The sequence below is a fragment of the Propithecus coquereli genome, unplaced genomic scaffold (assembly GCF_000956105.1).
Source record: "Propithecus coquereli isolate 6110/MARCELLA unplaced genomic scaffold, Pcoq_1.0 Scaffold480, whole genome shotgun sequence".
NCBI classification, from domain to species: Eukaryota; Metazoa; Chordata; class Mammalia; order Primates; family Indriidae; genus Propithecus; species Propithecus coquereli.
The window spans coordinates 1,355,431-1,381,203 of NW_012150619.1; the positions used below are offsets into that span (position 1 = coordinate 1,355,431).

Below are 25,773 nucleotides of genomic sequence, written 5' to 3' on the forward strand. Positions count from 1 at the left end.
TAGTCAATAGACACGCCTCAGAGAAACTAGAACTTGATTTCAGATATATAAGACAATGATGCCAATTAAGAACTACCAGCTTGACCTTTCACATATTACAGAAAAAATGAGAATTATAAAGTCCTCAAAGAGCTGTTAAAGCTCTAACAGCAAATTCTGGATGTACTGTGAAGCATAAATCAATTTTAAGTATTTTTCCCATTATGCACATCATCTGGCAATTGACTATTTAAGAAACCATAATTATACCCATTTTACATTAAACTAAATAGCAAAATAACAAACTGGCTACACCTCTTGCTCTGCTATGAAGTGTGTCCCCCCAAAGCAAGCTGATTACTACACCTTTCGCCTGTCTACACGCGCTAACTGTAGCAAAGAGCACAGCACCGTGGGGCCCCGTGGAATCTCTCCGTTGTGATGTGATCTAGTTAAATGCCTCGTCCCAGACCTGCAGGAAGAGCCTTCTGATTCCCAGACAGCAGTTCACTGAGATACAAAACGCCCATCACCACCCGAGGCAGGTCCTGGGGATCTGCGGTATTTACTTAATATTTTGTAACTTCAATCAAAAACACCTTGTTACTTTTGTAGAAGGAACTGGAGACAAGCAGGTATCACGATTAGAGGAAATTTGCCATTATTTGTTTTCAAATTAATTTATTAGAAAATAAAAGTCTGTGACCCAATCACGGATATGCTAGACAAAACATTGCCTCCTACAAATCATCACCAAATCAAAGTATGTCAAGTAATGTATGAAAAAGAAAAAGCACTCCCACCTGTCTATATGTATCTTGGTGAACTTCATCATTCCTAGAATCATAATAGTGCTCAATAAAAGCAAAATACTCTTTTTGTTTTCTCTGGAGAGTGGACGGTCTTCGGTCTACATTGGCAGGAAGGTAACCCTGGGTGAGAAGAAAACAAAACATACACACGGTTACTGCTAACTCATGCCATCTCTACGAGAAGTCTGGAATGAAAAGCCTCACGTCAGACGTGAGCTTAGTGTTCTGCAACCTGACACAGAGGGGCAAGAGTAGTGAGAAAAAGGAAACAGGCGCACAGGAAACCAGCCGCTGACCACACTGCAAGTCCCCCGACAGCTCTCAGAGGGTACAGGTCTAGCCTCTGCGGCGTCCCCAGCCATATTCCTCACCCACAGCCAGACAGGAGCCAGACGGATTCGCTGCAGCAGGCGAGTTCCAGGCTCTTCCACAGGGGACTGAGAGATGAAACAAGCCCTTCTCTAAAGGTCTCATATACCACAAAGGGTTCAGAAGTCTGTAAGATCTTCCAGCAACAACCACACATGCGTACGCGCGCACTCACACACACGTGTGCATGCACACACACATACACACACATGTGTGTATATGGACACATGCATGCACATATATAAGTGTGTGTACAAAACTGTCACTTATGCCAACTTGCTCCTGTCTCCACAGACTCCTGGCAGCTGCAGACTCAAGACATGAAGGAGACGCAAGCCCAGACAGGGCAGCACAAGGAGGCCATGAAGAGCCCAGACCAGTCCACCTGGTGTTTCATGTCTTCTGTTTCCTTGCTTGTACTTTTTAAATTAACATTATTGATGTTACGCAGTCGTCCCTCGGTATCAGAGGGGGGATACCAAAATCCTCCAGATGCTCGAGTCTCTTATATAAAATACCACAGCAGTTGCGTATAATCTGCACATCCTCCCAAATACTTTAAATCTCTAGATTACTTATGATACCTAACACAATGCAAATGCTATATAAATGTTATTTTTTATTTGTATTATTCTTAGTTGTTGCATTGTTATTTATTGTTTTTTTCCCCCAAATATTTTCGATCCACAGTTGAATCCAAGGATGCGGAACCGGTGGCTGTGAAGGGCCAACTGTGGTTTAGAAAATAAAATGCACTCATTTCAAGTAAACAGTTCCATGACTTTGACAGGCTACCCAGCTGTGTAACTACTACTCCAGGGAAGACACAGAACACTGCCACCCCCACATACTTCCTGGTACCCTCTGCAGTCCGTCCCTCCCTGGGCTCGGGAGAAGCTCACCTGCTCAGTATGGATGGCTGAGCCTGTCTTAGAACTCCCTAGAAATAGACAGGGACTCAGTCAGGACATTCACTTTTGTGCAAGCTTTTCTGTCCCTCGGCACAGCATCTTCTGAGATTCATCAAAGTGGTTGTGTGAGTCAGCAGTTATTTCCTTCCCTTGCCCAGTGGTAGTCTACTGTATGGACGTACCAGTTTGATAAGCCATCCACTTGCTGACGAACATTTGGGTTGTTTCCAGTTTGGGGACACTATGAATGAAGCTTGTTACAGATATTCATGCACAAGATTTCTGTGGACATAACGCTTTGATTTCTCACAGTTAAATACCTAGGAGTAGAGTTACTGGGTCATAATGTAAGTGTATGTTTAGCTTTCTAAGAAACTGCCAGATCTTTTCCCAAAGAGAGATGACGGCGGTCTACATTCCAGCCAACGATGCATGAGCATTCCCGGTGTTCCACACCCGCTTCAACACTTAGTGTTGTGAATCTTCCGAACCTGTCATGGCAGTGGGGTGAGCACACACGTTCCTCTTACCCTCCTTAAGCCATGTCCAGCGGCACCTATTCTGCAGTGTAAATTACACTCACACACATCTAACACATTTGGATCACACCGTCTGAATTTCTTTTTTAATAAAGAAGTTGGGTGTCTGCGTCTGCAAAGTGGATGTGCAAGTGTAATCCGTCCCCGGCTCCTCTTCACTGATTCACAGGCGTTCGTCACACAGTCTGTGCGTGAGCCCCTGGTCAATAACCTCCTCCCTGTGACCTGCCCTTCGTCCTCGTAAGGATGTCTTGTGACGAAGAGGCGCCCCTAACTTTAATGCAGCCCAATGGATTAATCTTTTGATTAGTCCTTTTCAGGAAACTTTCCTTTATCCAACAGTCCATGCTTCCATATTTCACATTAAAATCATGGCCATATTCTCATTAAGTATTATTCTCCAACAGGGGTCAGCAAACTACAGCCCACCATCTATTTCTTGTAAATAAAATTTAGCTGGAACACAGAGACGCCTGTTTGTTTATGTTTATGTGCCGTGTATGGCTGCTTTTGTGTTACAGTAACAGAGTTGCATCGTTACTAAAGAGACCATCTGACCCACAGGCGAAAATATTTATTATCTTTCTAGACCTTTACAGAAAAAGTATGCCAAGCCCTGCTCTAACACATTCATCCTGAAAGCTAAGAATGCTTCCGTCATATGTATTTATATTAAACCTTTCCCCGATTTCTGAGCATTTTGACTATGTCTAATTGTCCGGTATTCTAAAGTGCCTGTCAGCAAACAATGTCTGACTATTCCCTGAAGAATAAACTGAAGAATAAATTCCCTGAAGTAAAACTCCTATGGTGAACCGTCGGCTCAAAGGGTACCGGACATCTTCACGGTTCTGGTGCGTTATTCCCAAGTGGCTCTGCCAAGAGCAGCCGCAAGTCACATCCCCGGCAGCCTGTCCACCTTCCCCAACGGCGAGCAGGCGCGGGGGAAGAACCCTCATGGAGAGCACCCGGTGAAGGACACGGTGTTGGAGAGAGGAACAGAACCACGTGGCTGACAAAGTAAACATCACAGCCAGATTTTTGGATTCCTCATTACTGAGGAAAGGTGTGGCTATTGTTCCCACCCAGCCTCTCGCTTCCGATAAAATGAGAGCATATCAATATTGCTTCACAAAATAATTAGAATGGCAACCAAATAACCAGCCCCTAAGTGAACACTGAAGCACTGGGCACGGTTCTAGGTGCCTTCCATGTGTCATCTAATAAATCCTCTACGACTAGCCCTCTTTAACGAGAACCACGTGGAGTATACCAGTGGGTCACCCAACACGTGGCTCTTTCTGTCAGGAAACCAGCCCTGCCCCTCGGTGTGGGAAGACAGAATGACAGGGGGAGGGGGTGCTGCTCGGACTCGAGTGAAAGTGGCTTCTTCACGGAGTCAGACGGCTTCAGAGACAATCCACCTCAGCTGCACCGGCTCCATCCAGACCTGCTTTCGCCTGGCTGCTATTTCAAGTCTACCTCGTCTCTTGGGGAATAACAATTACATAAGATTACTTCTTTTTCTTTGTCTCAAACTTGCCATATCCACGGGTTAACTAAAGGAAGGGACAGGTCCTCACCAGCACTGTGCTACACACAGTGCTGCCTTTAATCCCAGCAACCACACGCAGCCGTCCTCATTGCTATTTACGGATGCCTGAGCTATCAGAGGTGCTACCAGAGATGCCTGAGCTATCTTGGGACAACATGAATGAGCATACTCATCTGGGTGTGCTTTGTTAGGATGGTGGAGAGGACGAAGGTGGAGAACATGGAGAGCACAGGGCAACAGGCCCAGGCCAGCTCAGGACAAGGCCCTAAACAAAGCCTGGCTGATGCTAAGCATGGAACTGAGGCAGTAGCCGGGAGAGAAGGCCCTATGTGCCCAGCCAGGGGCCCAGCCTTCAGTGCAAGGCAGCAGGGCCACCAACGGTGGCCAACCAGGGAGTGATGGGCAGCCTGACACCAACTGCATGCAGCGAATGTGAACAAAAACTCTTAGAGACGTTTCCTATTCCCCAAATTTTAACTTAACTTATTGAAACACAAATTCTAAAAGGCAGGTACGTCATCAGAGCACAGGCAATAAAACCCCCACACATACCCATGACACTCCCATTCCTAAAGGAAAACACACATATGCAAGTTAAGGCCTTTCAATAATTAAGCAAGACTAGAAATTATGCAAATTAAATATATTCAAATATGCAATGAATTTTAAATGACAGAACTACAGAAAACTTAATTGCTGTATTAGCATGCTATAAAAACACTAATCATAAATGTAAAACAATGCATGCATATACTTATATCTGAATTGTCCTGGTGACACAAAAATCAAATTGTTCCCTCCCACTATGTTCATATGCAAACCCACCTCAATATATTGCAAGAATAAAAGATGATACTGGAGTTTCACTTATCATTTTTAGCCATTATACTCACTAATGTAAATGTTAAATGTTTAATTAGTTTTTGCTCGATGTTTCTGAAATAGCTATTAAGAAAAGAGCCAGGCCAGGTGCAGTGGCTCTCACCTATAATCCCAGAACTTTGGGAGGCTGAGGCAGAAGGATCACCTGAGGCCAGGAGTTTGAGACCAGCCTGGGCAGTATCGTGAGATCCCATCTCTACAAAAAAATTTTAAAAAATTAGCTGGGCATGGTGGCACACACCTGTAGTCCTAGCTACGGGGAAAGCTGAGGTGCAAGGATGCCTTGAGCCTAGAAGTTTGAGGTTGCAGTGAGCTATGATCACACCACTGCACTATAGCCTGGACAACGGAGTGAGACTCCATCTCTAAATAACCAAAAAGATGATTCTCTACAGTACTAATTTTTTAAAAGTTACTAAGCTACTTGCATAAATTTAAATGTTAAGTAGCATAACTGGTGGTTTAAGGCTATGCTCTAGACTAGAGTATGTTAGTTCTTCACAAGTGACAAGAGCCATGTTTCTCATCTGTCTTCACTGAAGTAGCGTTTCCTATCCACCAATTAAAAATAACGCTCTTCGATAACCACAAGGTTCACGTTACTGACATATAAACACACTGAAAAAGTGTCATTAGTTTGCCAGAGCTTGGAATAGATTCATATGCAAGTACAGCCTTGGTTATTGTCTTTTTAAACTGGTCAAACTGGCCAACTGATGAATTCTTCTTGATTCTGCGTGTAACTCAAAGTCTTGGTCCTGGAAGGACTCAGGGACTAGGATAAGCCACTCCCCTCTTACCCCATCCACCTAAGCCTCCTGGACAACATGCTCGTGGCTCTCAGCGAGTCTTCCTTAGCCTCCCTCATCCAGCACGTCCCCTCCCACACCCCAGCCCAGCTCTCCTATCCAGGCACCCCAGCCCAGGTGTGTGCTGCCTTCAGTGTGGCCTCACTGCCCGTGCAGGCACAGCCACATGGCTTTCAGGGCCCTGCTTCCCAGCTGGCTCATGAGTGCCCTGCCCTGTCCCATGTGGAGCCTAAGTGCCCTAGAGCAGTGGTCTCCAACCCTGGCACCCATGAGAACCCCCAGGAACCCAGGTAACAGTATTTCCTGAGCTCCGCAGGTGATGCTAACATGCAACCACAGAGGAAAAGCACACGTTGAGAGGGCAGGCCTGAACGTCCCACGTCCTTGCATCCCCGCACCCAGCCAACTGCAGGGTAAGTGTTCCTGCAGTTGGCTGGGCGGGGGGACGCCCAGTAGCACGCTGGAGTTACTACACACCCTGATGGCTGAGTTCACTCCAGAGATTCCAATTTGCTTCCTGGGCCCAGGCATGTGGATCTGCAAAGGCTCCCAGGGGAATCAAATGGAAGGCCAGGCTGAAACTCCAGGATCCAGAGAACGACTAAGAGGCAGCCCTGACTGGGCAGACCCCTCCCTGCACTCCCACGCCCTGAATTGCTTGCTGGGTTTCCCCCACCATTCTCCCAAATATCCTTGTGACCCCAGCACTTGCAAAGGGCCTAGCCAAGGGCAGATGTAGAGGACATTTGAAACTTAGAGGACATTTGAAAACTGGATATAAACTGGAAAATTGTATTAAAATAAAAAACACAAAACAAAAACACAAGGAATTGCAGCAGGTCTAATTTTAATTGCAAGAGAATATTTAATCGATAAATATTCACTGTTCGGAGCTGCATCTACATTTAGGATCACGAGGTACTGAGAAGCACTTGCTGAATCAGGGACAGGTGACAAGCATCGTTTACTATGCTCCCCAAATCTCTGACATTACAGAACATTTGCCGCTGCCTGTGCCTGCGAATAACCACTAGACGAGGAAGGAGATTCATGAGCAAGCTCTTGGGTCACCAACTGGAAGATGAAAAGATGACGGCCAACAACTCTGACCACCTTCCACCTGTCCACTCCCATGTCTGACCAGCACCCCTCAACCAGGCGGGTCCCTTCCCGCCACAGAGCCCAGAGCCACAGCGCAGCAGCACTCCCTAGGCAGGACAGATGACAACATTGCTCAGCTCAGGGCACGGAGCGGGGCAAAGGCACAGTGAGCATTTGTTCCCTGTAAGAGAACAAAGCTGGGCTTCCCATTCCAGCTGCCAGAGTCCCTTTGGCCCCTTGACCCCTTCCCTGCTCCTTCCCAGTGCCCTGTGCCCCAAGTCTAGTCCCCTCCCAGAGCCAGTCGGAAGCAGCCTCACCTCACCCCCAGCACCGCTCCTTCTCCATGCTAGACACTGGTTAAGAACTACTTCAGTGGTGGGCACAGTGGCTCACACCTGTAATCCTAGCTCTCTGGGAGGCCGAGGCGGGCGGATTGAGCTCAGGAGTTCGAGATCAGCCTGAGCAAGAGCGAGACCCCGTCTCTACTAAAAATAGAAAGAAATTAATTGGACAGCTAAAAATATATAGGAAAAACTAGCCGGGCATGGTGGCACATGCCTGTAGTCCCAGCTACTCGGGAGGCTGAGGCAGGAGGATCGCCTGAGCCCAGGAGTTTGAGGTTGCTGTGAGCTAAGATGACGCCACGGCACTCTAGCCTGGGCAACAGAGTGAGACTCTGTCTCAAAAAAAAAAGAAAAATTACTTCGGAACACACTCTGCTCCCACAGAACGGACTCTCTTGAGTGCGCGCAGTCTGGCACCAGTCAGCACTGAACGAGGACAGACGGGGCAGCAGTGCACTGGGGCACGGGAACAAGATCTGAGGGAGTGGCGCCGTCTGCCTGCAGGAAGACCCTAGGTCTGTACTGGGAGGGGGACAAAGAAAGGCAGGCACTCTACGGTCTGTTCTGCAGGACCTGGGGGATGGCTTGGTCTTTTCCTCTCCCTGCTATTTCCCAGGACCCAACACAGTGCCTGAAACACACAAAGTGCTCAGTAATAAAGGGTTAACCAACCAACAGATTTTTTAAGGCTTTACTTTTCCAGAAAACACAGCCTCATAACTCCCTGCTAAAGTCCTCAGGACAAAAGCCAAGCAATGGGCGGTGGGGGGGTATGCACCTGGCCTCCTCCTGGTCCCCATGATCCCTGGGACCCCTTCCCCACGCTGTCTGCCTGCTCACCCAGCTCTCTCTCTGCTTGCCCCACCCCTGCTGCATCCCCTGGCTCTTGTGACCTCCCATCTCCCTCACCCAGAGAGCAATGGCACGCCTTTCAAGATGCCACATAAGACACTACCTTCCCCAAGGAGCCTTGCTGGCATCCTCATGAGTTTGCTGTCCCCTAGAATCACCCTTCCCTTTCTGGGCACACCCCCGTTTGGAAGGACGGGCTTTGCTCATTGACTGGACTTTTAATTTTTACTTATCTGCCAACCCAAGCCCAAAATAGGGCCAAGAACTACCATGTTCATCTCTGTCCCTTGTGACTGCAAGTCCTCCGTCCCCTCCCCTTTCTCCCCCGTCCCCCCACCCTTGGCCTGGCAGACTCCAGGTGAGAAGTCTCCTCTCCTAGGAAGCTGACCCTCAGCACCAAACTGCCTCCCCCGCCGCTGTACCCTCCTCAGCTTGGTTCACACCTGTGTCCCGTCATCCCACAGTACACAGTCCCAGATGGTGCTGTCATCATCCCACTGAGAGTCTGTGCCCGGACCTCCTCCTAACGGCAGGCTAGTGTCTAACTCACCTGACTTCTGAGCAAAGGCCCCTGTAATTCACAATGGTTAAATGAATAAATACGCCTGATGCTTTCTCTCACTTGCATGGCCAGCATTCCTGGCACCAGCCCTGCTGTGCACAACCAGCAGAGTGGGACCATCGGCATCTCCCGCTCTGCTCCTCTGTCCACGTCAACCACCGTGTAGCACACGTTAGGGCATGGAAACCATGACCTGCAGAGACTCGAACTAGAGGAAAAAGAACAGTACCAAATAACTCCCCCACAAGGTTTTCCAGCCAGACATGGCACATCCTTAATAAACATAAGATTGCTATAAAGGATCTTCAAGGTATTTTCATCAAAACTTAGAGGACATTTGAAAACTGGATATAAACTGGAAAACTGGATTAAAATAAAAAACACAAAACAAAAACACATCAGGAATCGCAGCAGGTCTAATTTTAATTGCAAGAGAATATTTAATCGATAAATATTCACTGTTCGGAGCTGCATCTGCATTTAGGATCACGAGGTACTAAGCTGCAAATTTATTAAGACTCATTAGCAAGAAAGAGTCTTTTAAATACTGAAAGTCAGACCCAATTTAGACTAAACACTTAGAATTCCCTAATGACCTGGCTCCAAAAACAATAAAACAGGAAAAGAGAAGGAGGCTGGGTACAAACCATCCCGAAATGTGCGGCAGGGCCAACCGCATTTCCAGCGTTAAGCCAGACCACCACTGCCCAGCCCGGTGCTCTCAGCGGGGGTCAGACAGGCGGCTGGGGAGCCACAACCCCACTCCCCATCACAGAAACACAAACTATTTCTAACATCAATTTTTTTCTTAGCTAATATCATTACTAATACTTGGGGGAAAAAAAAAAAACCTGGTCAAACACATTTCCTTGTTTTCAACACATTTCAATGTATCTGAAACATACCTAAAATGCATTTCCCTGTTTCAGCTCCTCAGAGTTGAAATAATCTTCTATGCTGGAACCTTTCTTATATCACAGGTTAGAACAAAAAAATCTTAAAATCAGAGAAAAAGAATACAGATGTCATAATGACCATTTGCCCTCATTTTCTGACGGTCTTGTTCAACCAAGCTTGAAATTAAGCGAAGAATAGGAAATGTCACCGTAGCCAGGGGAAAGCCCTGTGTCACCAGGCAGCAGAGCCAGGGCAAATGTCTGGGCTGTGGCTGATGGGAGAAAGAAGACCACACGGATGAGTGACAGGAGACTCACCGAGAGAAGCTTCCACGTGATTGGACGCACTGGCTTAGGGATCCCAGACCAGCTCAGCTTCCTCAATTCCTCTGTTGACAAAAAAAAAAAAAAAAAAGGTCAGCAGACTTCCCCAGTGCCTCAACATATTCCACCAGTTTTATTACAGGGCAATAAGCCCCATAAATGAAAACTAGAATAAACCTAAATGACAAAAATTTCAGATACTGATTGTTCTTGATGTATGACAGAAGGGAAGTTACCACGCTATTCCAACCAAGCAAAAGGTTACCTGTTTACACTGAAATCTTAGAGAGTACTCCCATGTCCCTGGAGCCACCCTGAGACAGGTGAGGCACCATGACCCCTTCCTCCCTCAGGCGGTGAGGTCCAGCCTCCTTCCCTCCACCTCGCCTCTCTGGTTCTCCCTCTCTCCCTTCCCCTGCTCCCCTCCTGGGAGCTTTTTCCCCAAACTGGCCGCTTTAATTGGTCCTCCTCCCTTCCTTCTCTTCCTTCCCTCCCTCCCTCCCTCCCTTTATTCCTGTCTCACTCTCACCATTGGTTATTTAAGAATACCTATGTGAGGTGGTTTTCTCAGCATTGGTTTTGAAAGAAATTGTTTCACAGAGATAAGTTTGTCTTTATACAACATTAATTAAGGATGTAGCCATATTATACACACCAAGGTCAACAAAGTCTTCAGGGTAGACTGACACAAGTGGAGGATGCATTCACTAAGCCTGCAGGTAGGAAGAGTCAGCTGGCCAGGGCAGGGGGGCCAGAGGGGTCCAGAGCCTCCTCGGGGCAGGCGTGGGCCCAGCAAGCACAGAGGGTGGGGACGCTGGGCCTTGATTCTGTCTGACCTGCTGTGTCTCCTTGACCATGCCTCGAACGGCTAGAGAATTCATTTCAATTTGTAGGTATATCAACACTTGCCCAACCCCACCGAAACTGAAGTAATTATTTCTTTCCTCTAAGTTAGGAATCCACCATTAGGCTCTTCTCCTAACAGCTCGAAGCTAATGATTAATACTAGGAATAAAAGAAATGATTAAAGAGAAGACTTTGCTAATATAATCAACAAAATACGAAGTCCTGACATCTAATCTTTTTCCAATTACTAAAGTCTAAGTAAAATAAGTACAGAATAATTGGGCGATGGTACCCAGCAATAACTTGCATTTTACAGCAATCTCAGAAAATATCAAATCTTCCCCAGTACCCTAAGGATATTATGAAAAGCAGGAACCTCATATCTGAACACCAATAATGTAATGTTTACCAATCATGTTCCCAGTGCCTCTCCTCTGCATAACTCTGGTTTTCTGATTGAGGTTTATGAAAAATGCTGAGAGAACTTGGTTGTTAATGTTCTCTGAACCTATCTCCTCATCAGAAGAAACTCACAAAAATTAAAAAATCTTGAATATATGTGGTGAGACAAAGTTCTAACTTTGTTTAAGTTTAGTGTTTAAAGAGAGCTTTCATATATATTATCTTATTTGATCCTCAACGCAGCTTGAGGTATTTAGGGCTATGATCACTACTGTATACACAAGAAATTGCCCCCGAAAGGTTAAGTGACTTGACCAAGGTCACAGAGGAACTAAGCAATGTTCAATACCAGGGTCTTTGCACTATATTAACTCCTACTCTTAAAAAGACTTTTTGCAACACAGACAAATCTCATTTCGGAATACAGACAAAAGGATTATGAGAAAAATCTTAGTAGATGCAAACGCAGCAGGATATTCAAAGAACAATGCACACAAGTAGCATGTACTTCAAGACTGAAGGGATGGTTCAACATCGGGAACTCCTACAGCTTTATCGATGTGCTGAGGGAGGCTGATGGGGAAAAGCCACACGATCATACTGACAGATGTCCACACAGACTCCCACCCGGGGCCCACTAGCCCCTGCCACCTTTCTGGCACAATTCCTGCACACCTCACCCCAGCAGCCGTCGGGGCAGGGAGTCAGCCCCTCACTCCACAGGTCACGGAGACGGAGCTCTGTTGAGTTGGCCACACCCTCACCAATGGGTCCGCAATGGGCCTTGGACCCTACTCCAGCCACTGAGCACAAATTCATTCACTGGGAGCTTCTCAGAAAGCTCCCCCTCACTCTTGGGAAAGCTCCCAGAGGCAACTCTCTCTTCCTCCAAAAACTGCCAGGGTCAGATGTGGGGCTCAGGACTGCTGCAACCATCTGGCGCCCAACCAGCCTGAGGATGAAGAGGGATGCAGAATGGAGAGACCAGCAGGAAACAGAGTTCCCGGTTAAACAAGATGGCCGGATGCAAGAACATCACAAATCAATAGCTTTCTCTACCAGCACAAAAACAAGTAGAAAATGTTACAGGCAAAAGCTTAACAAGAACTGTACAACACCGCACGAAGAAAACTATTAAGGCTTCACTTAAAGACATACGTAAATAGAGGGAAACACCAAGCTCACTGACATCAACAAGGATTTAAAAAGTACATCCTCTGGGCCAGGCACTAGGCTAGAGGTGGGGGGATTACAAAAGTGAGCGACACCAAACACAGCCCTTGTGCCCAGGGAGCCCCCCTACGCTTAGAGACCTCCCGTGCCTAGAAAGCTTACCTCACCTTCCAAGGACATAGCAAAGGTAAACTTACAGTTAGAGCACTCAGAAGAGTACAAAGGGTACCATGAAACTGTAAATAGGGAGTTTCACCCAGTTAAGAAGGTCAGGGAGGTTTCCTTGAGGAAATGACAACTGAGATGAGGATAAATTAACTGAGTGAGGAGGGGCCAGCCGGGGAGTAGTCTAAGCCCTGGAACAGCCTATGCAAAGGTGCAGGAGAGAGCGGAGGGGCCCACAGCAGTCACAAGGAGACCACCTAATGGGCTACTTCAGAAGCCCAGTGCACAGGAGGGAATGGCATGAAAGAAAGGCAAAGACCAAAGAGATATCTGGGAGCTAAAAGTGAGAAGACTCAAACCATAGACTAGATAGACAGATGGATCTAAGACTCAAAATTACAATGGTGTCAAATTGTCACCTTAAAAACCTTTAAGTCCAACGCAAAACCAATCAAAATTCCAAAGGGATATGCTACATGTGTCTGAAACTTTAAGTAGACCCTAAGTTCACCTGGAAGAACAATGGCATGAGAACAGCCACTAAAATTCCCCAAAAAAATAATGCCAAGAGAAATGCATTAACAGACAAGAAAATATATAACAGAGCAACAGGAATTAAGATAATGGGGTTCTGAGAGAGGCACTAAGACAAAGAAATCAATGAAACAGAAATAACGGTTCAAAATCAAACCCATACATATATGAGCACAGAGTTACGATAAAAATAGCATTTTATATCGGAGGCTAGTCAACCAATGATGTCCACACAATAAGGAACCTATTTTTAGAAAAAAAAATTAGACCATGTATCTTACCAGACAAAAACCAATTTCCAGATGATTAAGGGTCTAAATGGGGGGTGGCTGGGTGTGTCTGTATGTAAAGGAAAGAATAAAAACACTAGAAGAAAGTATAGGCTATTTTGCTATCTTCAGGGAGGGGAAGGGCCTTCCTAAGCAAGACACAAATCTCAGAAACTATTGATAAAAATATGAACAAATTAACTATATGAGACTTTGGGAATGACTGCACAGTGAAAAATACTATGATGTTAAAACAACAAATGACGGACTTGAAAAATACATGCAACATATGATATAAAAGAGGTTAACACCATTAAAATATTATAGGAAGAACACATACAAAAGAAGATGAACAAGCTACAGAAAAATAGAAAATTCACAGAAGAAGAAATGGAAACAGCTAACAAACATACCAAATGATAACCTCAATGGTAATCAAAGAACTACAGATTTAAACAAGAAATTTGTCAAAACTTAGTTGGATAAAATTTTAAATGAGTGATAGTATCCAATATTGATGGGACTTTGGGTAAACAGCAACCTTTTTACATTTTGGTAAAAGTGTATATAAACAGCTTTTTTGTGAGTCAAATTTCAAAGTACATAACCTTTAAGCAACAACTTTAAGGAACCTATTCTACAGGGATATTTGCAAAAGTACACAAGGATTATGCACAAGGATGTTCATTTGAGCAATGTCATGTTAACAAAAATTAGAAACAACCACAATGCCCATTAATAGGGAGATGATTAAAAACCCTGTTATATCCATACACTGGAATACAATGTTGTCATAGAAAAAAATGGTTATCTTTTTGTGCAGATAAGGAATAGATTCATCTCAATTATGAGGCAAAAAGGGAACAATACAAAACAGTGTGTACATGCACTGATTATTTCTGTAGGTTCACGCAAGAATCAGAAAGCACAGCTGGAATGTGGGAGGGGTTCAGAGAATGGAGTCAAGGAGGTGGAAGACTTACTTTTCAGTGTATACCCTCCTACATTTCTAGAAAGCCACAGAGCTCCTATGGCATCTCTACGGTAATCTCCAACTTTTCACCAAACTCCATCCAGCTTTCCAGGCTGAACCCAAGTCCTGCCCTGTTCCAGAAACCTTCCTGACAACTCCAGTCCTCACTCACTTCTCTCTTCTGTGAGCACCAATGACACTAACATCTGAGGATTGTGGCATATAAGCTCCTGAATGTCATATGCCACAATCCCACTTCTTGTCTGTCCTGACACAGTGCCTTGCAATCACTCAGCTGTACGTGCTGGAGAGAGAAAGCTCAATCATTTCCCCCACCCTTTTAGAGGTTGGTTTGTGTTGGAGGAAGGGCAACATTTGTAAACTACAAGTTACGCACAATAAAAGTATTAATGTAGCCCTTCAAACAAGATGCAGAATATTTCTATCGCCCTTTTCTAGTGATTCTTTGTCTCCCACCCCAAGTTAATCACCTTCTAACATCTATCACCATAGACTGGTTTTGCCTGTTCTTGCAACTCATATAGTTTATACAGTAGGTACTTCTTACATGCATTCTTGTGTGTCCTACTTCCTTTGCTCAAAATGTGCCTTAAGAGTCATACATGTTGCAGGTACCAGTAGTTCATCCTTTACAAGCAGAAACAGTATTCTAGTCTATGAATATACTACAATGTGTTTATGTATCTGCCCATTACAGACATCTGGATGAGTTATAGGTTTTCACCATGAAAAAGCTGCTGTGAGCCTTTTGTGGATACATGTTTGGTGGACATGTGTTTTCATTCCTCTTAGGCAGATAAGGAGGAGTGGAATTGTTAGGTCCTAAGGTAGATGTTTACCTTATTAAAAAACTACCATTAAATTCTTCTAAGTGGTTGTACCATTTTCCACTTCCCACTAGCAATGTATTACAGTTTCAATTGCTCTACATCGTGGTCAAAATTTAGCATTGTCGGTATTTTTAATTTTAGCCATTCTATTAAGTGTTAAGTGGTATCGCACGGGGATTTCAGTGGGCAATTCTGTGATGATTGATGATGCTGAGCACTGAACGGAATTCCACGTGCTTACCAGCCACCTCTCTATACTGTGTGAAGCGTATACTGAAATCTTTTACCCATCTTTTATCGAGTTGTTCATGGTTTTATTATTGATTTCGTGGGTATATTTCCGATGACTAATTTTTCTTCTGATTATGGTCATATTTTCCTGTTGCATTGCATGCCGGTTACTTTTTTACTGAACTCCAGATGTGCCTCTGTCATGATGGAACTGGATCTTTTAACTATTTCTCCTTTGCCTGCTGCCATGACCTTATCCTTCTCAGTAGAGAGTACAGGAGGAACACTGTCAAGGAAAGGGGCTTTTCCGTCCAGGTAATACAACTCATTCACCAGGTCGCTGCACGCACTGTCTCTCCAGCGCTCTGCAGCCATGGGAATCGTTCAACTCGCTGCTTTCTGGTGACTTCCCTCAGCTCGTGGAATCTCACCGCACTCCTGAGCACATCAGTACTCACCAAGGATAGATGGGGCCCTCTGCAGACATCTAGGGTCTCTCTGCACAATTCTCTCCTCTCCAGCACTCTGCTCCATGTGTTCTGTCTCAGCCTCCCCAGACAGCCTTTCCTAACTCCTCAGCTCAGCAAGGCTGCCAGGTTCACTTAGGTTCTCCCTACCCCTGCAGCTTGGAAACTGCCTCCAATCACAAGTTGAGTCATTGTAAAGTTCACCTTGTTTATTTCCCTTCTCACAGGGTCAAAGCCCTGCACTGCCTGCTGTCTCATCTCCAAAAACAGTTGTTTCATTTATCTGGTCCAGTTTTCCAGTTTTTTACAACAAGAGAGCAATTCCTTTGACAGTTAATCCTTGGGATTGAAGCAAAAGTCAATTTGCTAACATATTTTTAAAGAATTTTTTGCCTGTATTCACCAGGGATATGAGAGTCTAGTTTCCTTTTCTTATAATGTCTTTGTAAGGTTTGGGTATCAGGGTTCTGTTACCCTTAAAAAATGAGTTGAGAAGTGTTTGATACTCCACTCTTTTTATGAAAGCATTCTTGAAGGATTGGTATTATTTATTCTTTGAATGTTTGATAGAGTTCACTAAGTAAAACCATCTAGCTCCAATGGTTTCCTTATATGAAGACTTTTTTATCACAAATTTAATTTTTTAAATCGATATAAGAATATTAAAGGTCTCTATTTCTTCTTGTATCAGTTTTATTAAATTGTACCTTTCAAGGGATATCTCTATTTCGTGTAAGTTCTTTCATGGAACATGTCCATTTATTGGCATAAAGTTGTAAATAATATCCCCTTATCTTTTAATGCCTGCAGGATCTGTAGTGATATCCCTCTTTCATTTCTGATATTGGTAATTTGAGTCTTCTTTTTTTTATTGATCAGTCTAACTAGAGGTTTTTCATTAGTCTTTTCAAAAAACTAATTTTAGGTATTAATAATGCTTGTCTCGTTTCTCTATTTTCCAGCTTATTGATTTTCACTCTTATTTAGGTTATTTCCCTTCTCTTACTTGGTTTTGGGTTTTTTCCTAATTTCTTAAGGTAGCTTTCTTTGATCATTGATTTGAAACTTTTCTTATTTTCTAACACAGGCATTAAAATGTGGCCAGGCCTGGTGACTCACACCTGTAATTCCAGGACTTTAGGAGGCTGAAGTGAGAGGATCTCTTGAGGCCAGGAGTTTGAGACCAGCCTGGGATAGCAAGACCCCATCTCTACAAAAATGAAAAAGAAATAGCCAGACGTGGTGGCAAGTGCCTGTAGTCCCAGCTACTTGAGACATTGAGGCGGGAAGATCACTTGAGCCCAGAAGTTCAAGGTTACAGTGAGCTATGATTGTGCCACTGCACTCCAGCCTGAGTGACAGAGTGAAATCTGTCTCAAAAAATATATATATATATAAATAAATAGTATAAACTTTCCCCTAAGCACTGTTTTAGCTGCATCATACAAATTTTGATATGTTATCATTATCATTCACTTCAAAATATTTTTTAATTTTTCTTGTGATTTCTTTGATCCATGGGTCACTTAGAAGTATGTAGATAAATTCCAAATATCTGAGGATTTCCTGGTATCATATTGTTACTTACCTCTAATTTAAAGCATTTGCTCAGATGAACTTAGTGTTATGTCAACCCTTTGATATTTTCTATGACTTGTTTTGGCCCAGCATAGGTTCTGTTTGGTAAATGTGCCTTATGTCCTTGAAAAGAATGTGCATTTTCAATTGGTGGATGTGGTATTCTATAAATCAATTAGATCTAGTTGGTCAGCAGGGCCATTCAAATCTTCTATATTTTTACCTACATTATTTTAATTTACATTTATTTTAATTTAATTTACCTAAAGGAGGGGTGTTAGATTTTCTGCTTAGGACTGTGAACTTGTCTACTTCTCTATTTCTGCCAATGTTTGCTTTACACACTGTGAAGCTATATTATTAGGTACATAGACATTTAGAACTCATCTATCTACTTCATGAATTGATCTTTTTATCACTATGAAACATCCCTCTTTGTCTCTAATATAACTCTTTGTCTTGAGGTCTACTTTTTCTGATGTAATTATAAGCAAATTATTTTTCTTCTGATTAGTGTTTGTATGACATAGCTTTTTCCACCCTTTCATTTCAACTGCCTGGGTCTTTATGTTTAAAGCTTGTGATTGGTTTTTGCTATGATTCAAATGTTTTTGTCCCCTCCAAAGATTCATGTGTTGGAAACTTAATCCCCAATGCAACAGTGTTGGGAGATGGCCTTTTGGGAGCCCTCCTAAATGGACTGATGCCATTACAAAGGGAATTCCAGGAGAAGGTTTGCCCTCCTATGCCAAGTGAACACATAGCTTTTGTCCCCTTTTGCCCTTCAACCTTCCGCCATGTGGGGACACAGCAAGAAGGCCCTCACCAGGTGCTGGCACCTTGATCTTAGACTTTCCAGCCTCCAGAACTGCAAGAAACAAATTTATCTTCTTTATAAGTTACCCAGTCTGTGGTATTCTAGTATAGCAGCACAAAACAGACTAAGACAGCTTTCTTTTGGCCTTCTGTCCCTGTATTTCTTAAAGTCAGACAGCAAAATCACTAGCACTCTAAAAGAGAAAGCTAAAATGTAAAAAAAAACTTATATAAGCATAAAATGAATGAGAATGGATGAAAATGAGTGGAAAATAAATAGCATTTCTTTCTCCTACAACATTGGATTTGCTTTCTGAAAAATAAAACTTTGCAATATTTTTAGGAAAACAATATCAAAATCACAATTCCATGCTCATCTGCACTGTGAAACTTCTACCTCTCAATAAAACTCCCACTCGGGAAATTACCAAGTGGTGACTCTACACCAAAGGAAGCAGAGAGGCAGCAGACTGTAGTGGAGCCAAAGCTGGTTGGGTTCAATGGACCAGGGCTCCAGGCCCAGCCTAACCAACAGCAACCAGGGAGGCCTGGAGAGTCCCCTTGATCTTTCTTGAGCGTCAGTTTCCTCCACTGAAACACGGGACAAAAAATACCTGCCCTGCCTAAGTCACAGAATTTTCGCAAGGAACACAAGCACAATACATGGGAAAGCATTTGCAAACTGTGACATACTATTCCAAACGCAAGAACATGATTCCTTTATGCCGACAGATGCAATTATTTGGCACACTCTGTGAACCCAAACCATAAAGCAGTTGGGACTCACTTGTTCTAATTGGATGTAAAACATCACTTTTGAGACTGAACCAGAAATCTGTCACAAAGTGGGGTATACAGAGAACTCATAATTACAAGCACCTTTTTTCTGAAAAGCCAAGAATAACAGGAAAATCAATCCACAATTTAAGCTATTTTTTCCTGAGATTCATCTCTTATTAACTTGCTTTAACTCTGATTTTTGAAAAACTTTTGTAGCAATAGAATGTGGGAAAGACCCTGAACAAAAGTAAGGAATCCACCTAGGAATCCACCTACACACACCTGGGCTTCCATGTGGATCTAGTGTAAGATCACTAGCCTAAGAAGGGTCTGTAATATAAGCACATTTCCTGTTCCTGACGCCACGTACAGGATCTGAGCAGCATTCAGTGAGCACGTCCTCTGTGCACGCTGCCTCTGGGGCAGAGCCACTGCAACACGGCCCATGCTCTGGGCGCGCCCACACATCAATTCATCGAGTCAGCACACACGCCAAGGACCAGGCACAGAGCTAGCCTCTGCGGGAGTAATCAGACCCAGCTCCATCCCTCATGGGCTCTTTGCCACGCATGAAGAAGGAATCGGCAAGTGCAATCCATGTTCCCCAGGGCTGTGACAGGAAGGACTGCAAGGCACAGCAGGTCACCGGGGGGGAGGCGGTCTCCTCTCTGAAGAAGGGACATCAGGAAAGATTCTCTGTGAGCTGCTCCTGGAGAGGCATCTTGAAGCCAAGCGAAAGCACAGATTTATCTCTGCCCCCTACCCTAACCCTCACCAACAAGACAGTAAAGAAAGAACGTTATAAACAAGGATAAAGGCAAAAATGGGGAGATGAGGCAGACAGGAAATGTCAACAGAAATCTGAAAGATGGAAAGCAGACAGAAAAACGGGAGCTGACTTAGCAGAGTGGAGAAGGCAAAGCCTCCCAGCCTGCCAAGGGGACACCAACAGGGAGCCACCAACCCACGGCAAACAGGAAGGGCTACACGGGGCCCAACGCAGGAAGACCACCCCAAAGGTAGCAGAGGCAGCTGGCTCCCACCCACGCCGTGAGCTCCCCCGCCTTACTCTGGCCGATCAATGACTCTAGGATAAAACAAGTTACACATGACAGCTCCTCGTGGCTCAGTCATGAAGCAGAGTTACAGTCACACCAGCACAATGAATCTCAATTTACCAAAAACTGAAATAATGCACTGAGAGGGTGGGGAAGGAAAAGAGGGAGGAGCATAATAAGAGAGCTAAATCCTCTGCTGTCAGAGTGGAAAGTCAATAAATATGGCTAAACTGTAAAAATCCACAAAATTAACATGGTATTTAGAAACATAAAGCTCAGTACCAGAAGGGTAGCCGAGAGGTACAGGACAGCCGCTGGGGTAAAATGCAGGGGTGAGGAAGGGCGGGCGCAGGGACTACTGTTTCTGGTATGAACCTTATATTGCAGCTTGAGCATCCCTTATTCAAAACGTGTGGGACCAGAGTGTTACAAATTGTAGATTTTTTCAGATTTGAGAATATTTGCATATATATGAGATATCTTGGGGATGGGACCCAAGTCCAAACACAGAATTCATTTATGTTTCATATACACCTTATGCACATAGCCTGAAGGTAATTTTATACAATATTTTCTAATAATTATGTGCACGTGAGAACAGTTTGTGTACACTGAAGCATCAGAAAGCAAAGGTGTCCCTATCTCAGCCACCTATGTGGACAATCTCTGGTTGTGTGGCATCACCGTCATTCCTGACTTTGAATTTATGTGCTACCGATAAGCAGTCATTTTCTTACACTTATTCACACATAAGTACTTAACAGTAAAAAACAAAATATACCATTAATACAGAGAAATGTGATGTGTTTGGGGTAACTACGCGGCACCACGGCGTGGCCCGGACACCTGCCTCAGCTGTCAGACAGCAGCAATGACAGACAACGGCGGCTTTCAGCCTCCACCTACGACGTTGTGCTTGATTAAAAGGTTAATACACGCTGTATTTTACTGTTTTAGTGAGAAGAAACATCAGAAGCAGTTGAGGGACCAGGAACTGGGACTGAGGAGGCATCCTGCCGGATGGCTTTTTAAAATATTTCCTCCAGAGTCATCTCTTCATCAATAACAGTTTTTGTTTTAGAAAGTCTCTCTTTGATATTATAAACCGCCATGAGTTCTGGTTCTGTTGTGAATGCACGTTGCTCCAGTCCTTCAATAAGCCCATCGCATGTTCTCACCTGTCACCTACTGGCACTTTTTCTGCGGTGTTAACTTCATCCTCACTATTGTCACGGTCACCTTGATTTAGAGCCATTTTAGCTCTTTCGCCACCAGTCAATGAATGAACAACTGGAACTTCATTATCTATGCACTTTTTCCAGCTTACTGACAGACTCTGAAGACTTATTTTTTACATACATAAGGAGATCAGACAACACTTTTTTCCCACTTGACATACAGAATTTCCAAGTCACCACCTTGTTCATCATCATCACTGAACACAGTCACAGGCCAGAGTCTGTGCCAGGCACGCACAACCGTGTCTTTAATAACCGTGCTCCAAACACTGGCACACAGATGTGGCCCACGTTCACAAAGATGCCGATGAATCCACTTTTTTGATAAACAATCGAGATCTTCATTTTTAGCTTTATACAGTGGTTTTCTGTTTTTCACTAATTTCTGTTCATCTCTTTTAGCACAGAACCTCCGCGGTTCATCTTCCTGTTTCTTCAGGTCATGCGTGGTGGTCACTCCGACAGCGTGCTCTTCTGTGAGACGTGTTTCACACTGACACCGCTGTCTGGTTTCTCCAACAGCTTGACCTTCTGCGCTACAGACAAACATAAATGCTTCCTCTTTTTCTCATCGCTATTACTCAGAGGGCTACCTGCAGGTCATTTTGACATGTTCAACAATATCTTTACACCACAGAACAAAGAGTGAGCAAAAAACTACAGTGAGTGATGCATGTAGGTCTTGGCCCCATCGTGGGGAACCTGCCCTCGGTGCATCCGGCCTACACCTGTGCCGATTTAACACCTCCTGTGGGCGTGCTTGTGCGGGGATCTGAGCAAAAAGGAGATATCACAGCTGAAGGAGGTTGAGAAGTTCTTTTTTCCCTCGGGGACACTGAATAAACTGTGCGTTGTATACCTGTGTTTTGACTGCAACCCATCACATGAAGTCAGGTGTGGAATTTTCCATCTGCGGCATCATATTAGTGCTCAAAAAGTTTCAGATTTTGGAGCATTTTGGACTTTGGAATTTGGGATTAGGGATGTTCAACCCATACTACTTCATTTCTTAAACCAGGTACATGGATTACTTTTATAAAAATAAAAAATCGGCCAGGCGCAGTGGCTCATGCCTATACTCCTAGCACTTTGGGAGGCCAGGGCAGGAGGATAACTAGAGCCCAGGAGTTTGAGGCTGCAGTGAGCTATGATCATGCCACTGCACTCTAGCCTGGGTGACAGAGTAAGACCCTATCTCAAAAGAAAGACAGAGAAAACTAAAAATTTGACCTAAAAAATAACCAAATAAGGTATATGTCAAGGAGCCAAGGGCACTGTAGCTAGAGGAAGCTAAATACACAGAAGCACAGAGTGTAAAATAATAAAACATCTTCCCATCACTGTACGGAGCTTAGCAGGGGGCAGCCATCCAGGGGATGGAGACGGGGGTGCAGTACAGTGAGAAATAAGACTAGAGAGGGAGCCAGGGTCTAGATCACGCAGAGAAGGCTGGAACAGTGTGCCAGACATCTGGATTTACACTGACAGGTACTGAGGAGCCAACACAGGTAGGGAGAGGAGCACGGAGTGCTCAGCAAAGACTTCAGAGGTGTTTGGACAGGATGCCACAGGGCTTGCTGGGTGACTTATGAGGTGAAAGTAAAGCAGTGATCCCTTCTAGACGAGAGGCTCATAGCAGCCAGAAATGACAGAGCCGACATGGGAGCCCAGATGTGGCACACCCCAGGCCTGCGTTCGTCACACCTCACTCAGCACGCAAGGATGAACCTGCTATGGGCCAGGGCCAGCTACTCTCCTGGAAAAGAGATTAGATGGATCTGGCTTAAGGCTGCCCACAGAACCCCTCCGGAACACGAGGGTCCCCAAAACAGTGACGGTTGCACCTGGAAGCAGATTACTACCACCCCATCACCCGCGGGTTTTCAAAATGGACTAACTAACTTTTGGAAGGTTACATTTCTTCTCAGGTAAAAAGGGGAAGCAGAAAACTTCCTAACCACTGATCCATGAGATCATTTTTATCATTTATATACAGAACTCTGTGCTCCTTATCAATTTGCTCACGTGGAAGGCTAAATGTTCAAAGGAGAAGTACAGCGAGCCTGAGAGATACTATCTGTTCTTTTCCTCTCCAGCCTTTGGCAAATTTGAATGAGGTTTCACTTCCACAGATAGAGCTGGGAGGAAAACTGTTTTTCCCCAATCAGGTGACACAGTTAAATGATCCTTTCGGAAGTTTTCTTTCTTTAGGGCCCTGGAGCCCAAACTGCAGCACGGACACTGGCTGCGTGGTCTCCCAGCTCTGAAGGAGTGGCCTCTCCCTTCAGCCAGCTGCAGGAGGAGTAGACAGAGGTAAAGCTCAATTACCTGGCAGCCTTTCTGAACAGTTCTGGGATTCCAAGCTTAATGACCCTTAATTGCTGTAATTAACATAAAGAATTTTTCAAAATAACTTCTCTAGCTTTAGCTTTTGCTTTTATCCAAAGTCGGATTTGTTTTTTTTTTCTTTACTTCAGGCAGCTGCTGAGTAACAAGTGGGAAGAAATGTGCATTTGAAGGCATTAGAAATGTCAGAAAGGACTTCTGATCAGCACCCCTACAGGTGAGCCGCTGGGCTGAACCTGGGAGGGCAAACAGCTGCCTGAGTGAAGAAACACAGGGAAGGGGCCCAGGGACAAGGAGATGAGAGTCGGGGGCGGGGCGGGGGTAGGGGCCTGCACAAGGCTGGCTGCTGGGCCAGGGAGGCCCCGCAGAGGAGGAAAGACAGGGAAAGACTGAAGTCCAGCAGGCGGACGCACAAAAGGGGGAGGCACTCTTAACAAAGGAACTGGCATCTGAGCAAAGGCAGGGAGAGGAGCAGCCGGCCTGGGCTGCAGGGAAGGGCACTGGGGGAGAAAAGCCTGGAGAGACACAGGGGCTGAATGAGACTCCTGGATAATATTAACAGAAATGCCTGGATTTTGTGTAACATCACGTACCACAGCTGCTTTGCTTTCCAATATATTTTTAAAAATCCACTGTGGGGCTCTAATTAAATCCCAGTTAGGGTGAGTACAATGACAAAAAATGCATAAAATGACAAGGTTAAATACTAGTGATGTCTAGTTGCTGAGATACTGAATACACCAGCTTATCCCAGGCAGTCAGAACTCAGCCAGCCCAAAAGAAACAGGGTCAAAGGGAGCTGGGCTCTGAGCTCCCGGTTTGGGCGGCTTCTGCCCCTCGGCCAGAACTGAAAATCTGTATGTATCACCACGCGCACCGATACAACACTTGGCCGAAACAGACGCTTCAAATATATTACTGACATACCACTATGCCCCTCACCTTTCCTCTACCTGGGCAAGCTCTATTCATCCTTCCAACATCACCTCCTCCGTGAGGCCTTCCAGCTCCTCTCCCCATGACCGTGGAGGGCGCTGCCTGGCAGCCACGCCGCGTGGCTGTTACGGGTACACATCAGACTCAGGTTCCTGGAAGGCGAGGGCTCAAGTTGTGTTCACTCCATAAACGTGGTGGTGTGGGCACCTAACCCACGCCCGGTGCTCCCCACGAAAGAGAAGTGAGAGCTGATCCTCTTCTCCAGGAAGGTGCACGTCGCGTGCAGACAGCCATGCATGTCACGCTGACCCTGCTGCAGACTATGGTGGTGGCAGTTGCAGAAACATGAGCAAAATGCTTTGGAAGCCCAAAGACTAGAGGCATTCTATCTCCAAGTAGAATTCTTAAAACAGAAAAAAACAAAACCAGGTCCATGGTACCTCTCGAAGGGACTGTCCCCCCAGCTCTCCTTCCCCGCCCCCACCCCCAGAGGTCCCCTCATCAGAAGCCCCAGCGTCAGACCTCACAGCTGCACCTCCCAGGTGGGGCCTCCACCCTGCCCCGTCCTCCACTCTGCTCCTCCACAGCTGAATCTAGGCATCCCCCCGCAATTCTGAGCTGCTGCCCTTGGTTGGGAACCCCCACACCCACCCCCGCATACCCTCAGCTTGCACGGCCCGGCCCTTCTCCATCTCCAAACGGCGGTTCCTCCGCACCCCCCGCCCCCGCCGGCCAGCTCCCAGGGCTGAACGGCACTGAAGAGGAGCAAGTGCTTCGCTGGGAGAAAGGCCTCGAGAGCTGTCTTAAAACAAGGTCCCGGGGCTCTGGACAAAGTCACAGGGTACCCACGGGCCCAGAGAACAGAGGTCAGACAAGGACAGAGGATGGCTTGTTGTAGGAAAAAATCTGAAAACCTCATCTCACTCCCCAGGTCAGCCGCAGCACCTCCACCCACAAGCACTCACGCCTCTCCTACCCACACGCTCCCGGGGCCACCGCCGCTTTCACACACCAGGATTTAAAGAGCACCCACTCCCTAAGGGCCCGGCTCTCGGGGAGGTCGAGAGCTAGAAGGCCTCAAGGAGCTCAGGAAACAAAAGCTGACATTCATTAAACACCTGTTATGTGCCAGGTTTCACGCAGATTATTTCTTCTAATTCTCACATTAACTTACT

The 25,773-nt window shown here is 45.3% G+C and overlaps 1 protein-coding gene across 1 annotated transcript in view; it reads right to left on the reverse strand.

Annotated features, from left to right (window-relative positions):
* The window catches only part of TBC1D22A (TBC1 domain family, member 22A), a 355,619-nt gene that overhangs the window by 251,247 nt on the left and 78,599 nt on the right, over nucleotides 1–25,773 (reverse strand). Inside the window, exons 5-6 of the mRNA XM_012655585.1 lie at nucleotides 9,930–10,000; nucleotides 783–911 (exon numbers count right to left, since the gene is read on the reverse strand). Coding sequence (XP_012511039.1) covers nucleotides 783–911; nucleotides 9,930–10,000 — 200 coding nt within the window. The remainder of the gene's footprint in view (nucleotides 1–782; nucleotides 912–9,929; nucleotides 10,001–25,773) is intronic.